General features: G+C 43.2%; 1 protein-coding gene across 2 annotated transcripts in view; it reads left to right on the top strand.

Moving 5' to 3' along the window:
• Window positions 1-17,714, top strand: part of LOC110502255 (A-type potassium channel modulatory protein KCNIP2) — a 96,630-nt gene extending 78,916 nt beyond the window's left edge. The window contains exons 3-10 of one of the 2 annotated variants that reach the window (XM_090216522.1): window positions 417-519; window positions 1,792-1,912; window positions 3,721-3,790; window positions 4,219-4,289; window positions 4,716-4,823; window positions 6,699-6,803; window positions 6,923-6,985; window positions 15,241-17,714. In XM_090216522.1, the coding sequence (XP_090072648.1) occupies window positions 417-519; window positions 1,792-1,912; window positions 3,721-3,790; window positions 4,219-4,289; window positions 4,716-4,823; window positions 6,699-6,803; window positions 6,923-6,985; window positions 15,241-15,288 (689 nt within the window). In that variant the 3' untranslated portion in view covers window positions 15,289-17,714. Of the gene's footprint in view, window positions 1-416; window positions 520-1,787; window positions 1,913-3,720; window positions 3,791-4,218; window positions 4,290-4,715; window positions 4,824-6,698; window positions 6,804-6,922; window positions 6,986-15,240 lie in introns of both variants that reach the window. The other variant, XM_021580155.3, reaches the window with a different exon arrangement.
• The last annotated feature ends 102 nt before the right edge of the window (window positions 17,715-17,816 follow it).

Here is a 17,816-nt window from a genome sequence, read left to right as displayed (position 1 = left end):
CCTCAACTGGCTTATCGTATTATGGTAGCCTAGGAATTGTCTAGAAATTGTGCTGCATTAATTCCTTCATCTCTCTGAAAATATTACATAAATGTGATTCCTACCTCATAAGAACCTTTTATCTTGCTCTGTTTGCCAATGACTCCCCCGTAGAGGTCTGTGTATGGTGGTGTAAGCTAATAGCTGAAATGGACGCCCGTCCTAGAAAAGCCAGGTCAGCGAACCAAACCGCAAACCGCTGCCCTTACTATGGGAGACTGCCGCGCATGCCTCAATGCTTGTTGCTTATGCTGTGCGTGCGTGCATGCATGGCTGTGGGTTTGCATGTCATTTTATGTGCATGTGCAGGTCTACGTCTGTGAGATTGTGTTTCTGTGTGTGCTCTGTCTAACCTCTGCTATGGTTGGTGATTACAGGTAACACTCCCACCATCAAAAGTAAAAAGACTATAAAGCAGAGATTCCTCAAGCTGCTCCCCTGCTGCACGCCATCCGTTGCCGCCTCAGTCAGTCAATGCAAGTGACTCTTCACTCTCTACAAACACACGGGAGCGCAAATGCGCACACACACACCCACGCAAACACACACACACACAATATATATCTGGATATACTGTATCTCAGTATCATTGGACTGTGTGTTTTGGTCTCCTGGGGAAATGATGATATTTTTGTCTGATGTGGTGTGTGATAGAGTCTGATGTGCAGAGGTGAGATGGGGACAGACAGTCACCCATGCTAACCTGCTGGGATAGGAGGAGAGAAGGAGTGGGGGATGGATGTCTTCAGCTGACCGTGTGTGTAAGGAGGTTTGGATAGAGGGAGGAGTGGAGAGAGAAATGGATGACGAGGGAGAGATGTAATGTGAGGATCATATCATTTTGGTTGACGATCTGATGGCTTTTGTCGTTAAACTGTTGTTTCGATAGGTTACCACTACTTACCACTACTTTCACTGAACGTTATCGTCAATGAGTACATCAGTTTACTATTTAACCTCTGCATAGATATTCAGGAAACTGACAGTGTGATGTTGATATTTTCTATTGATGACTTGACGACTATGTGTCTTCCTTTGTGCTCTTCAGTTTAAGAGAATTGTAATATAATGTAGATGTAACGATTACTCATCTAGCTGTATGTTCAGGTAATGCTACAATAGTGTAATGATGTATCAAAAGTTGATCATTAACAATGATACACACTGAGTGTACAAAACATTAAGGACACCTTCTTAATATTGAGTTGCACAGGGCTGCTGGCCCATGTTGACTCCAATGCTTCCCACACTTGTGTCAAGTTGGCTGGATGTCCTTTGGGTGGTGGACCATTTTTGATACACACAGGAAACTGTTGAGCTTGAAAAACCCAGCAGAGTTGCAGTTCTTGGCACAAACCGGTGTACCTGGCACCTCTACAACCATACCCCGTTTAAAGGGGTATTTAACTTCAATATTTTGTCTTGCTTTTCACCATCTGAATGGAACACATACACAATTCATGTCTCAATTATCTCAAGGATAACAAATAATTATTTACCCTGTCTCTTCCCTTCATCCGCACTGATTTGAAGTGGATTTAACAAGTGACATCAATAAGGCATCATAGCTTTCACCTGGCCAGTCTATGTCATGGACAGAGCAGGTGTTCCTAATGTTTTGTGCACTCAGTGTACTTGGTTATGTTTTGAATTACTAGTACCAGTTATAAGGTGTGCCAGGCAGGCACCTGTAGGAGTAGCCTATAGGTACGTATATATAACATACAGTACCTCTCTCTGTCCCACAGACAGCGTAGAAGACGACTTTGAGTTGTCCACTGTGTGCCATCGACCAGAAGGTCTGGACAAACTACAGGAGCAGACCAAATTCACCAAGAAGGAACTACAAGTTCTCTACAGGGGCTTCAAGAATGTGAGTCTAGGGATGCGGGAGAGGGTATGGGGATGGAGTTATGGGATGTTAGAAGCCTGCGGCTGAGGATGGGGGTTGGGAAAGGGGAGGAAACTACAAGTTCTCTACAGGGTTTCACAAAGTTTTCTCTAAGCAAAGCTGTTTTGATATATACAGTTGAAGTCGGAAGTTTACATACACCTTAGCCAAATACATTTCAACTCAGTTTTTTACAATTCCTGACATTTAATCCTAGTAAAAATTCCCTATTTTAGGTCAGTTAGGATCACCACTTTATTTTAAGAATGTGAAATGTCAGAATAATAGTAGAGAGAATGATTTATTTCAGCTTTCATTTCTTTCATCACATTCCCAGTGGGTCAGAAGATTACATACACTCAATTAGTATTTGGTTCAGTGCCTTTAAATTGTTTAACTTGGGTAAAATGTTTCGGGTAGCTTTCCACAAGCTTCCCACAACAAGTTGGGTGAATTTTGGCCCATTCCTCCTGACAGAGCTGGTGTAACTGAGTCAGGTTTGTAGATCTCCTTGCTCGCACACGCTTTTTCAGTTCTGCCCACAAATGTTCTACAGGATTGAGTTCAGGGCTTTGTGATGGCCACTCCAATACCTTGACTTTGTTGTCCTTAAGCCACTTTGCCACAACTTTGGAAGTATACTTGGTGTCATTGTCCATTTGGAAGACCCATTTGTGACCAAGCTTTAACTGATGTCTTGATGTTGCTTCAATATATCCACATACTTTTCCTGCCTCATGATGCCATCTATTTCGTGAAGTGCACCAGTCCCTCCTGCAGCAAAGCACCGCCACAGCCGTGCTTCCCGGTTGGGATGTTATTCTTCGGCTTGCAAGCCCCCCCTTTTTCCTCCAAACATAACAATGGTCATTATGGCCAAACAGTTCTGTTTTTGTTTCATCAGACCAGAGGACATTTCTCCAAAAAGTACGACCTTTGTCCCCATGTGCAGTTGCAAATCGTAGTGGGTTCAGTGGGTTCTTCCTTACTGAGCGGCCTTTCAGGGTATGTCGATTTTGGACGCGTTTTACTTTGGATATAAATACTTTTGTACCTGTTTCCTCCAGCATCTTCACAAGGTCCTTTGCTGTTGTTCTGGGATTGAGTTGCATTTATCGCACCAAAGTACGTTCATCTCTAGGAGACAGAACGTGTCTAATTCCTGAGCAGTATGACGGCTGCGTGGTCCCATGGTGTTTATACTTGCATACTATTGTTTGTACAGATTAAAGTGGTGTTTGGAAATTGCTCCAAAGGATGAACCAGACTTGTAGAGGTCTGCAATGTTTTTTCTGAGGTCTTGGATGATTTCTTTAGATTTTCCCATGATGTCAAGCAAAGAGACACTGAGTTTGAAGGTAGGCTTTGAAATACATCCACAGGTACATCTCCAATTGACTCAAATTATGTCAATTAGCCTATCAGAAGCTTCTAAAGGCATGACATCGTTTTCTGGAATTTTCCAAGCTGTTTAATATCACTGTCAACTTAGTGTATGTAAACTTCTGACCCACTGGAATTGTGATACAATTATAAGTGAAATAATCTGTCTGTAAACAATTTTGGGAAAAATGACTTGTATCTTGCGCAAAGTAGATGTCCTAACCGACTTACCAAAACTATAGTTTGTTAACAAGAAATTTGTGGAGTGGTTGAAAAACTAGTTTTAATGACTCCATCCTAAGTTTATGTAAACTTCCTACTTCAACTGTAATAGTAGAAGTATATAGATGTTAGCAGACTTGCAAATTGACTCTGATCCTGTTCTTTTCTGCGTTGTTGTTTTGTAGGAGTGTCCAAGTGGAGTGGTGAATGAGGATACCTTTAAAACCATCTACTCTAAATTCTTCCCCCAGGGTGGTGAGTTAATGACCTTTAAACCTTTGACCACTGATTTTTAACATAGTATTTCCAAGGTCTGATACTCCCCAAAGTAACTGACAAATTGAACAAGGATAGCAACATTTGACACCAATGACATGTGTGATGTCCCATAGAATATATATTTTTTAACATTATGTCAGTGCTACTTACAGTAGGACACTTACACGGCTGTGTTTGAAATTATATTTAGGTTGAATTTTTTTTCAACTGCTTGTTACAGGTGGATAGTGCCTTGTTTGAAATGACATTTATGTACTCACAACTTGTTTGATCAAGTTACAGTAGGAAAGGGTCTTTGGGTCTTGTTCTCAATATATTCATCCACTTGTTTGAGGATTTTTTTTGTATGAAGTATTCCCAGATATATTTTCTACGATACATTTTGTACATCTTTGTACTTTCAGATTCGGGTGCGTATGCACATTTCTTGTTTGAGGCCTTTGACACTAACAAGAATGGATCAGTTAGTTTCGAGGTAAGACTATTTTTACTATTGTCTACTTCCTAAGGGAGTGAGGAAAAACTCTGTCTGTAAATATGCAGTTGTAGCAGAATACATGCCTTTCCTCTCCTTTTCAACACACACACACACACACACACACACACACACACACACACACACACACACACACACACACACACACACACACACACAAACAACCTTGTTGATGAACACACTGGTGAGCATACAATGTATTGCAGTGAGCCACATAATCTTCTTTGCTGATGCTATAGCCCCAGACAACTCGTATTGTGATATCACAACACAATATATGACCTTCCTCTCACTCAATGTTAATAAATAGCTTTAAATAGCTTGTATGGATGGTTATTAACTTGTAGTGGTGGAAAAATGTTACATGTTGAACGCTGGCGAGGAATTTTTTCTGTCTTCTCACAGGACTTTGTGATTGGTCTGTCTATCATTCTGAGAGGAACGATAAATGACCGGCTGAACTGGGCCTTCAACCTGTACGACCTGAACAAAGATGGCTGCATCACCAAAGAGGTAACACACACAGATGCACACAATATATCTACCATTCTGAGCTTTCTGTGTTCTAAATGTGACCGGTTACAGGAGGCGTTTGACACTAGGTCCTAGTTCACAGGCCATTAAAAATCATTATTTTTGTTATTTTTTTAAAACCTTCTTGAACTTTCATGTGCCTTAATTACAAATGTGTATGAGATCTGTAAATATCAAGAAAAAAATAGCCTAGTTTTACCCAAGGAGAAAGCACTGAGCAATTCAGGGAGAAAGACAGGATACTTCCTGGCTAGTTATGATTGGCTGACATAATTGTGTCATTGGAAATGCAGAGAGATGAGTCCTGATTGGTCTGTCATGTTACAGGCTTCTGTCTGTAACATAATGGGGGCTTCCCTGAGGGGTATCCTATGAAGCAGTTTTGAGGAGTTAGCGAGGTAACTTTGGTCAACTCTGAGTTCAACTCGAGATAACCAGTCATACGAAAGTTGTTCACCTTTTAGCTAGGTAAATATCTATGTCAACGAATCCTTCACAACTCACGGCTAACTTCACATACCCTGAATCAAATGACTGAGCCACGAGTTGAGGACCAACGAATTCAGATTCCCTCCCTCTTGCAAAGATTGCATCATCCCTTTCATTTAAGGAAGACAACTGATTTAATATTTCATTATTATTGTTTTTTTTTCTGCAAAATGTTAAAATATATCTGTTACGGTTTTGAAAGATGAAAGAGAGGCGGACCAAAATGCAGCATGGTTATTTGTATACATCATTAATAAAGATGAAAACACAAACAGTATACAAAAACAATAAACATGAAGGAAAGGGGGGAAGAAAAAATAAATAAAAAAAATACCTAAACAGCCTATCTAGTGCAAACAAACACAGAGACAGGAACAATCACCCACGAAACACTCAAAGAATATGGCTGCCTAAATATGGTTCCCAATCAGAGACAATGATAAACACCTGCCTCTGATTGAGAACCACTTCAGGCAACCATAGACTTTTCTAGATAACCCCTCTATACCACAACCCCAATACCCACAAAACCCCAAGACAAAACACACCACATAATTAACCCATGTCACAGCCTGGCCTGACCAAAATAATAAAGAAAACACAAAATACTAAGACCAGGGCGTGACAATATCACATTACACATTTAGCAATGACAGAATGCATTTTAAACTTCACGCAATGGACACTTTTGTTTGACTTGATAATTTGTTTTTTTTATTCATAGATATGCACACCAAAAACGGCATTAACGATAATTTAGCTGGGTTTAAGTAAAGAGACTACTTTCTGGAGGACAATGCCATGCTGACTCACAAAAATGTGATTTTCCTGTGTTTTAAATATATTTCCACACTATGAGGTTGGAATAATACTTTTAAATTGTGAAAATGAAGATAATGCCCATTTAGTGTCAAAGCTGTTTGAAAAGACACCCTGCAAATTCAGCCTGTTTTTGCCTTCCATGATGAAATTAACAAGCGGTTAATGAATGTTCAGTGTTGCCCTCCCCATTAAAACAACTCCTAGAGTCCTAGCAAAATTCTCGCAATGGGAATTTTCTCCAAGTTATCTCCTAAATGGGATAACAAGTTTATCAACTTTTAAAGCAGCATAATGTTCCCAGGTTTACTCAACTACACTGTATGATATCTATACTTTAAAAAAAAATTAAAAAATAAGCAAATCACTTACATTTGACATAAGCCTCAATAGAGAAATCAGACACAAATCTAAAGTCTATTCTAAAATGGACAGTTCTTAAATTGACCATCAATCTCAGATTGGAGAGTGATTGACAGATCTTGTACTGTGGAAGTAACCCTGTGTCATCTCTCTCTCTCTCGCTTTCTCTCTCCCTCTCTGTAGGAGATGATGGATATAATGAAGTCTATCTATGATATGATGGGGAAGTACACATATCCCTGTATGCAGGACGAGGCGCCCAGAGAACATGTGGAGAGCTTCTTCCAGGTCAACAGACACTTTCTGTTTATCAAAGCCCTTGAGCAAGGCACTTAACCCCCAAACTGCCCCACAGGCAGGCACTGATTGACATTTGACACATTTTTCCTCCCCTTTTTCCCTTCTAGAAAATGGATCGTAATAATGATGGGGTGGTCACTATTGATGAGTTCATCGAGTCATGCCAAAAGGTAGGTTGTGTGTTTTTATTTAAAGTTATTTAAGTGACCAGATAAGGAGGAAGGGAGACTGTATTTTATACCCAAGTATTAACACAAATATTGGCATACTGCCTTTTCAGAAATTACACAACAAATGTGTCATCTTAATTAAACATATAAAAAAACAAATAAATGAAATAAAAAATGTAAATATTTTACATTCAACTTATTTAATCAACAACAAAATTTCCCCTCCTCCACAAAACATACCGCTCCTTCATAAGTTCACTTCGCCTCAAACAATGGGAGATCTTTTACAGCCGAGAATAAAATCCACTTTTATTCTCGCTTTTATTAATCCTTTAAAAACACATCTTACATCCTTACCATATCCCTTGTCAATATTTCTGAGTAGGAAAAATAAAATAGACATCTTAGCATGTTCCAAAATAAAACAGTTGACATTTTCTTTTCTGTTGCTTACTGTATTGAAATCCCAAAATTAAAACGTGTTGTTGAAAATCTCTACTACAGCTGTAAACAAAGGCTTTCAAAATAGGTTTTATCCTCTCTGTAAAACAGTGAAAAATAGTTTCTTATATTACAAAAAGGACATCCATCTCCATCATCTGAATTAATGACAGATACAAAAGCATCAACTGCAATGATGCCATGCAAAACCTCCATTGCATATCACCAGTGCCCTTTTGTACCGGTGGCTCTCCATGCTGGCTTTACCTTTTCATCAAGGCCCAGTTTTACCCTCCAAGGAGTGTCTTTTCTATTTTCCAATGTATCTTTATTTTATACCTTGACACACCCCCTATATAACTCCTTCCCATTCACCTCATCCAAACCCACCTCTTCCAATCCTCTCAAATCCAGTAATTAAACCTTTCTGTCTGGCTCTGGGATATTAGGTGTAACTTGGAAAATGGGCGTCTTCATCTTGTGCCTGTTTCTTGTGACTCTTGCGCATAATCCACTCTTCTGCTGACAGAGCCTTCCTGCAACATCCAGCAGTTGTCCGACAACCCTTTCCGACCTCACCCCCAAATGTTCAGCCACCCATCCTCCATCCATTAAGGTGGGCCCAGCCATGGCCATTCACTGCTTCAGGGTGATGATTTTGCTCTTCTCCAGCATCCTGGAGAAATGTGTAACCGCTCTAGTTGTACAATACAATCTTGCCCCATAATACACCAGAGGTTCCTCCAGCAGCCAATGCACTGACTCCACTGGAGTGCTTCTGGACACCTTCATTATGCTCCAAACCCTAAGAAGGCCTCTGTTAAACGGAGGTACTCCATCCCTAGAAATCTGACTACTATCATCCAAGTATAAAGCCTTTAAATCTAATCCCCCAGACCTTCTGTAATACCAGACCTGCCACCCCTCTCCAAACCACATTTTTCGGTCCATAAAGCAATCTTTGAATAAACTGAAACCGGAAAGCAGCAGCCTTACTAGCAAGATGTACAAGACACCTTGTGGAACCCGGTGATATTTATCTCTACAATAATTGCCTGTATCTTGGCCAGAAGGCCAGACCATGGCTCTAATCATGACAACCAATGCCACAGTGCACCCCTGTATGACATTCAAGATAACAACCACCGCCATCTCCTCATACCCCCTTCCACCATTTCAAACACCCCATTCCAATTTTTTTCCATTGTCCCCTCATCCCCTATGATACTTAAAAACTCCCTTACAGCATTGGTGTCCCCCCTGGCAAAGCCATGATCCCTCCAAACCATTTCCCAATCTGTAATTATCATTATTTTATTTAACCTTTTTTTTTTAAACTAGGTAAGTCAGTTAAGAACAAATTCTTATTTACAATGAAAGCCTTGGAATAGTGGGTTAACTGCCTTGTTCAATGGGCAGAACAACAGAATTTTTCCTTGTCAGCTCGGGATTCAATCCAGCAACCTTTCGGTTACTGGCCCAACGCTCTAACCACTAGGCTACCTGCCATCCAAGGTACAGCACAACTTTTTTCCCAATTTACCTTTGCAGAGGATATTCCCTTAAACCGATCAACCATGAGACTCAAACTATCCACCTCTGCTTGACCTTTCACCTAAATAAATACATCATCAGCATAGGCTGAGAGACGAATAGGAGGAATATCCTCTGAAAGGTGCACCCCTTCAATGCGACTTCTAATGCTATTTAGTAGTGGCTCTATAGCGATGGCATTCAACATTCCCGGACAACAAACACCCCTGCCTCATTCCTCTACACACTTTAAAAGGTGCATTCAAACCAATGTTACTTTCAATACACTTTCAATGTCACCATATATGACCCTGATAATGGCAATAAAATCAGAGCTAAAACCAAAAGCCACAAAATGTATTTTCCTGATCAATTGAAATTAGACCAGTATCTAATCCAATAGCCCTAGAGATGTCCAAAAAAATCCTGAATCAGGGAAATGTTATCCCCTATCTGCCTGCCGGGAACACAGTAGGACTGGTCCGTGTGTATGATTTGCCCCATCACCTCCTTCAGCCTGTTGGACAAAGTCTTGGACAGGATCTTACAATCAGTGCACAATAAAGCCACCGGCCTCCAGTTCTTCACTTCCCTAGGGTCACCCTTTTATGGCAGTAGGGTGAGGACAGCCCTTCTGCATCTTATCGTAGTAACTCTCCGGTCAAACTATGGTTAACTACTGCTACCCAATCCTCTCCCAACATAGCCCAAAAGACTTAAAAAAGTCAACGGGAAGCCCATCAATACCCGGTGCCCTTTCATATTCCATGCCTTTTAATGCAGTGTATTGCTTCTGCAAAGACAATGGTTGACCTAGTTCGACCTGAGCTTCTGCAGCCACATGTTTTATCCTCTTTGTGCTCACACTTGTAGAGCTCAGCTTAGAACTCTACTGCTCTCTTTTATAATTTCACTAGTGCTAGTGAGCTCCTTTCCAACAGCTGATTTGAGGCAATGAATAATTCTTCTTTGTCCATTCTTCGTCAATCTCTAAACCAAAGAAAATTTTGGATGAGGCATCCATTTCAGAGATTCCCTGAAAATGTATTCTCACCAATGCCCCCTGTGCTCTGATACCCAGCAGGTCTGCCAATGCGTTTTTTTCCCTCTTGAGTGCCTTGAATATGGCCTCAATCTCCCGTGGTCTCAACTAACGTCAGGAGTTCCACTATTTCAGACTCTAGGGCGTTCATTGATCTGGTGATATTTCTGGTGACATTCATCGTGTACTGATTACATAATTGTTGAATCTGGATTTTCCCTGTATCCCATCACCACCTCTCCCAGAAAAAACTACAACATTTCCTGTAGTAAGCATCACTCAATAAAGTTATATTAAAATGCCAGTATGTGCTTTCAGGTTTAACAGCGTTAATATACACCACCTCTGTTATTAAACAATGATCAGAAAATCCCACTGGGGTTATAACACTTGATTTACAGAGCTGAGATTGATGCTCAAAACAATAAAACCTATCTAACCTGGCCAGAGAGATAGTGTTCTCTCTCACATTGGTCCATGTGTACTGTCTCGTGCCTCCATTTTGACTCTGCCAAATATCACATAGTTAATGTGTTACAAAAAGGCCTTTTAAAAAAGTCCTTGAGGCTATATGAGGTTCTTTGTGATTTCTGTCTAAATCACTGACTGTGCAGTTAAAATCCCCAGCAAGAAATAAATAATCCTCAGTACTACATTTCTCAATGGTATTTGATAATGTCTCTAAAAAACATACCCTCTCAACTGCCACTATGGGGCATGTACATTTATCAGACACACAGTGATGTTTTCATTTTCATGATGTTTTCATAAAAATTCAGTGTAGAAAACGTATGTCACTTCCCTTTCACTTTATTAAATCATACACTACGGCTCTTTTTTTACGTCTCTTGCCCCATTTACGTTTAAAGAATGAATCTTAACTGCTCATGGCTGGGAAAAAATACAACGTTAAGGCTGCGACTGAACTGTTTCATTTCCTTTAGAATTGACCTAACTTGTCACTCTCGTGACCACTTTCTTTAGTCTAGCAATTTCTGGGCTTGACAACCCCCCCCTTTATTTTTTATATCAGAAACTTTGCTTATTCAATAAACAATTCACTTTCAGGAAAAACAAATCTGATACATTATACATTAATCCTGCATATATTTTTTTCCCTTTTGCCAAATTCAGAAATTGACATACTTTTTCAATCCAATACCTCCCTTCCACTCCCTTTCTCTCGCTATTTTGTTGTGACGCATCAGATGCCTCATTAGATTTATCAATCTCTACCTTCCTCTTAAAATTAGAACCTTCATCACCCCTTAAAGTCTTCCTCTTATTCCTCGGTACTGTAACGGCTTTCTTCTATCTCCTCCTCGGAGGTGTAGCAAGGATCGGACCAAAATGCAGCGTGTAGATTGCGATCCATGTTTAATGAACAAACGTAAACATGAATTAATACAAACACTACAAAACAAAAGAACGTAATGAACGAAACAAAAACCGAAACAGCCTATACTTGTGTAAACTAACAAAGACAGGAACAAGGACACTAAGGACAATCACCCACGACAAACTCAAAGAATATGGCTGCCTAAATATGGTTCCCAATCAGAGACAACGATAAACACCTGCCACTGATTGAGAACCACTCCAGACAGCCATAGACTTTGCTAGATCACCCCACTAGCTACAATCCCAATACATACACACCAAAACCCCAAGACAAAACACACCACAATACAAAAACCCATGCCACACCCTGGCCTGACCCAATACATGAAGATAAACACAAAATACTTTGACCAGGGCGTGACAGAACCCCCCCCCCCCCCCCCCCCCCCCTTCCCCTAAGGTGCGGACTCCCGAACGCACCTCAAAACAATAGGGAGGGTCCGGGTGGGCGTCTGTCCATGGTGGCGGCTCCGGCGCGGGACGTGGACCCCACTCAGTCAATGTCTTAGTCCCCTCTCCTCGCGTCCTTGGATAGTCCACCCTCGCCGCCGACCATGGCCTAGTAGTCCTCACCCAGCAGATCGGGACTGAAGGACAGCTCGGGACTGAGGCAGCTCGGGACTGAGGGGAAGCTCGGGAGTGAGAGGAAGCTCAGGAGTGAGAGGAAGCTCAGGAGTGAGAGGAAGCTCAGGAGTGAGAGGAAGCTCAGGCAGGTAGATAGATCTACCAGATCCTGGCTGGCTGGTGGTTTCAGCAGATCCTGGCTGACTGGCAGATCCTGGCTGACTGGCAGATCCTGGCCGACTGGCGGATCTGGAAGAGTCTGGCTGACTGGCAGATCTGGAAGAGTCTGGCTGACTGGCAGATCTGGAAGAGTCTGGTTGACTGGCAGATCTGGAAGAGTCTGGTTGACTGGCAGATCTGGAAGAGTCTGGTTGACTGGCAGATCTGGAAGAGTCTGGCTGACTGGCGGATCTGGAAGAGTCTGGCTGACTGGCGGATCCTGGCAGACTGACAGCTCTGGCTGCTCCATGCAGACTGACATCTCTGGCTGCTCCATGCAGACTGACATCTCTGGCTGCTCCATGCAGACTGACAGCTCTGGCTGCTCCATGCAGACTGACAGCTCTGGCTGCTCCATGCAGACTGACAGCTCTGGCTGCTCCATGCAGGCTGGCAGCGCTGAACAGGCGGGAGACTCCGGCAGCGCAGGAGAGGAGAAAGGCTCTGGCTGCGCTGAACAGGCGGGAGACTCCAGCAGCGCTGTACAGGAGAAAGGCTCTGGCTGCGCTGAACAGGCGGGAGACTCCGGCAGCGCTGTAGAGGCGGAAGGCTCTAGCAGCGCTAAACAGGCGGGAGACTCCGACAGCGCAGGAGAGGAGAAAGGCTCCGACAGCTCTGGAGAGGCGCACTATAGGCCTGATGCGTGGTGCTGGTACTGGTGGTACTGAACCGAGAACACGCACAGGAAGCCTGGTGCGGGGAGCTGCTACCGGAGGGCTGGGGTGTGGAGGTGGCACAGGATGGGCTAGACCGTGAAGGCGTACTGGAGATCTTGAGAGCAGTGCTGGCACAGGACGTGCAAGGCTAGGGATGTGCACAGGAGGCCTGGTGCGTGAGGCTGGCACCAACTTCACCAGCCGACTAACACGCACCTCAGGACGAGTATGGAGAGCTAACCCAGGTGCCATCAAATCCCCGACACGTTCCGTCGGGCGAATTCCATGCAAAAAGCACCAACACAGCAACTCCCTCATTTCTCTCTCCTCCAATTTCCCCATTAACTCCTTCACAGTCTCTGCTTCGCTCACCTCCAACACCGGCTCTGGTCTCCTCCTTGGCTCCTCACGATAAACAGGGGGAGTTGGCTCAGGTCTGAACCCTGACTCTGCCACACTCTCCCTGAGCCCCCCCCCCCCCCCCCCCCCCCCCCAAGAAATGTTTGGGGCTGACTCTCGGGCCTCGCTTGCTTCGCAAACTCCATTCTCCTATATCCTTCCGCGCACTGCTCCATCGAATCCCAGGCGGGCTCCGGCACTCTCCCTGGGTCGACCGCCCACCTGTCTATCTCCTCCCAAGAAGTATAGTCCATACTGTACTCCTCTTTGGGCTGCTCCTGTTGCCTCTTCTCCTGCTGCACCTTTGGGCGGCTACACTCCCCTGGTTTAGCCCAGGGTCCTCTCCCGTCGAGGATTTCCTCCCATGTCCAGAAATCCTTATTCCGCATCTCCTCTTTGGGCTGCTCCTGCCTGTTGACACGCTGCTTGGTCCTTTTGTGGTGGGTGATTCTGTAACGGCTTTCTTCTATCTCCTCCTCGGACGAGGAGATGTAGCAAGGATCGGACCAAAATGCAGCGTGTAGATTGCGATCCATGTTTAATGAACAAACGTAAACATGAATTAATACAAACACTACAAAACAAAAGACCGAAACAGCCTATACTTGTGTAAACTAACAAAGACAGGAACAAGGACACTAAGGACAATCACCCACGACAAACTCAAAGAATATGGCTGCCTAAATATGGTTCCCAATCAGAGACAACGATAAACCTGCCTCTGATTGAGAACCACTTCAGACCACTTCAGACAGCCATAGACTTTGCTAAAACCCCAAACCCCAAGACAAAACACACCACAATACAAAAACCCCATGCCACACCCTGGCCTGACCCAATACATGAAGATAAACACAAAATACTTTGACCAGGGCGTGACAGGTACTTTGAAACCTGCTTCATTTTCCATTGTTTCACTCTCCTCTTGAACTCCCATTTAATTCTCCAGCACCCCCTCAGCGACCTCAATCGCAGTCTCACCTACTGCCCCCCCCCCCCCCTTTCCCTGCTCTACCACAACTGCCCACCTTCTCCCTTCTCCTGAACCCTTAGCATGTTCATCCCTTCTCAGTGGTGCTTCAGCAGCACCAGCGCTTAGAGCTGCTACCGGGCTCTGCACACTGGTTCTCTTGACAATTACGCACCAAATGCCTCTTCCACAACCAAAGCATTTCATTGATTCAGTAGAAGCGTAGAACACATAATCAAACCCATCAATCTTGAAACTAAAACGGTCAATTCAGTTCGTCAGTATCCTTCTTTACAATCATGTGCACTTGTTTCCTATGAGATGCATGTTTCAGCAAAGGAGATTTGCATCCAAAAATAAGATTCTTTATTGTAGATACAAGTTGTCCATGACGAGAACTCTCGCTCCAACACTTAATCTCTAACAAATGGGGGCACGTTAGAAAGTATAACTCTCAACTATCGTATTCACCTTTTAAATGGAATCTAAGAGTATTACTACAGCGCTATTCATCCTTGAGGTTGATTTTATGCTATCATACCCAATGATAGCGCCCACTGCTAAACTACATTCTTCCACCGAACACCCTGCCACAACTGGAATATTCACCCCATGCCCCCAACAAAGTTTTTCAAACTCTAAACCTCCACGAGTGGCCATTACAACCAGCCTCTCCCACTGGTTGCGCCCTGGAGAGAACCAACCTCAACGATCCCACCACCCCTATACGTGCTTAGTGATAGTGAGACAATATAAAACAACTCAACTACCCAATATAGTGAAAATAATTCCATTGTTCGCGCCTGCTTCCGACTCACTCCCAGCATGCTCTCCGACAAGAAAGAGAGACTACTCTTGAGGGTCACCTCTACTGTCGTCTGTTTTAGGGAGTCAGACTCCCATGAGAAAGAACAAGAAGCTGAAACAAACAGGGTTTCATTGTGCCTCTGGAAACTTGCTGTCCTTGCTGTCTCTCTTTAACTAAGATTTCTATCTCTCCTTCTCTCTCCATCCCTCTCACTCTCTTCAGGATGAGAACATCATGCAGTCCATGCAGCTGTTTGACAACGTCATCTAGAAGCCTCTGACATAGAAAAGGGGCTGAAGAACAGGGGAGGTGTGTTTGTGCGCGTGCATGTGTGTGTTGTGGGGGGACTCTGAAAGGGGCTTGGACATTGACCCTCAGCCCCCCACCCCAAATCCTGACACCTCCTTCTAACTCCTTTCTCTCCGCACCCACTGCAAGCCAAAAGAAGGCCCCTCTTATCCAACCTTTCATCTCTTCCAGAGACACAGAGAAGAGAAGGGCTGGCTCATAGACTCTGACCCACACCCACACCAAGGACCTGTTCAGGAATGTGCAACTTTACAGAATGTTCAGATAGAAATGCGTTGTGCAGAACAGATATGATTGCCAGTCGTTTGTAATGAGGAGTCAATCGTGTCAGCTCTTTGTCAATCTGCAACGTTCGAGGTGATTTTCCTCATTGAATACACTTGTTTCATTAACCATTTCATTATTTAACACTCCTGTTTCTGAGAAAGCTGCTGTAGCCTGCTGGCTGGACTCAACCTTACGATTAAATCCCCCTACTCACTGATCTAAGGTCAGTTTTGCATAGCCCCACCTAATGGTTAAGGTTAAGGTCAGGAGTGGTTCAGCGGATCCTAGATCTGTGGATGCCAACTTCTACCAGAGCAGGTTGACTCCTGACACTTCTGACATTAATACAGAGGTAACTAGTACCACTTAGTGGACAAAAGGAGGAAAGGACACCTGGAAAAGGGACAACAGAACAGAAGGGACTGAGGATCTGAAGGATGAGACTCACTCTTCACGAACAGAAGAGACATAGTTGTTTTCAATAAGGGACTGATTTTAATATCGCATGATGATGTCTTTAATAATAACCTATATATATATTTACAGAAATACTACAGCCTGTCTGTTGTCTGTCTGCTGGTCCTAGAGTCACCCACAGGTGCCTCACTCCGTGTATGTGTGTACGTATTTGCGTGCGTGTGAGAGGCTGTACTGGCATTCCCGTCTCCGTTAGGAACCCATTCAGATTTCAACCCCATACGAGACCTCCTTTGTACTAACACTAACTTACCCTCTGGCCTTTGTACCTGTTACCTTAGCTATAGGTGTATGCTGACTGTTGTACCTCTTCCAATAACCCTGTGGTCAAGAACTACTAAACAGTCTGTGGCGCTATATTGATGAACATGCTGGTTGGACCATCTAGGCTCCCGAAGATCCCTTTCTGTATTTACAGGTGACTAACTGATGCAGTGAATTGTGGGAATTGAAGTTCAAAACTGTAACACTGATTATTTTGCATTATACTTATCATACAGTTGAAACTGAAAGCATTTCTGTTTAGATCGACCATGAAAGACCAGCAACATGTCAAGAACAATTTAATCTCCTTCAGAATCTAAATTAAGCCTCTTGTTACATGTCTACGTGTGTGCGTGGGTAGGTGGGCATGAAGACAGCAGTAATGTTTCCTGCTTCCCCCCCCCCACTGACACCAAAGAGTCAGGCACACCAACTAAAGTATTTAAAGCCACCCTCAGTTATATCAGGGTATAAATAAACACATTTGTGAAATGTGAGAGAGAGGGAAGAGAGGAGAAGGAGCGGAAAGGAGAGTAGGAGTGTTTTTGTGTGTACATTGTGAGAGAGTGAAGATTTGTCGATTGAATAGTACAGTTTCCCGATTCTTTGCAAACTTGATGCCGTTTCCTACTGGGTGTTTAAAAAAAGGCTGTTTGAAATGGGGTGGAACGCCTACCTCGTGGTTCTGAATAGAATGCTGATCTTTTGTAAGATAACACTACCTGTATCCATCAACTACTTCCTGTGTCTTTCATTAAATTACATTAATTACTTCACTTTCAACCCCCCCAAAAATTATAATATGCCATCAGGTGGGTCAATAAAAAGACAACAGTGGCATAAGCAATAATGTCCATATTTTACCCCCTTTTACCTACTCCTGGGAGTAGGTAAAAGTTGCCCCTAACCCACTGGTCCAGACTCCAATTTTCCTAGTCACATACTGATTATGGTTAGGATTGAGAAGGATAACTGACCCTAGAACTCTGGTTAAGGCCAACTTCCACCAAGAGTGTATTATTAATCGGTTAACACCCTTGTTGTAATAACCTGCACTTTCTTCCAACACCAATACAGTATTTGTAACTTCTTATTTCTTTACATTTCCATTTTATCCAATTGAACATTTTCACATCTCTTTTTGGGGGAGGCAGGGGAGTGGTCTGGCTCTGATTGCCCCCTTGCAGGTGCCGTAGGGGATTTCCTGAACTGACCACCAGTGAAACCTGTCTATACTCGCATGTACTGTCATAAAGCAAGGATACCTACTAACCCATTGTTACTGACCGTGTCTAGTAAGTTGGCTAGCCTCAACTGTTGCATTGCATATTTAAGATGTGTATATTTTGTACAGAGAATAAAAATCACAATGCTATGCATCTTCTTGTGTGAAGGTTTTTTAAGTGATCATTTTGCTTCATTCGCAGTTTGCCTGGCTTTCACTACATAATACAGCCTATTCCTAAACGGTGTCCATCGAG

Source organism: Oncorhynchus mykiss, chromosome 23 (genome assembly GCF_057628025.1).
Source record: "Oncorhynchus mykiss isolate SJ-2025 chromosome 23, ASM5762802v1, whole genome shotgun sequence".
Lineage (NCBI taxonomy): Eukaryota > Metazoa > Chordata > Actinopteri > Salmoniformes > Salmonidae > Oncorhynchus > Oncorhynchus mykiss.
Note: the sequence above shows the minus strand (reverse complement) of the source record. Positions and strands in the feature narration are given on the sequence as shown.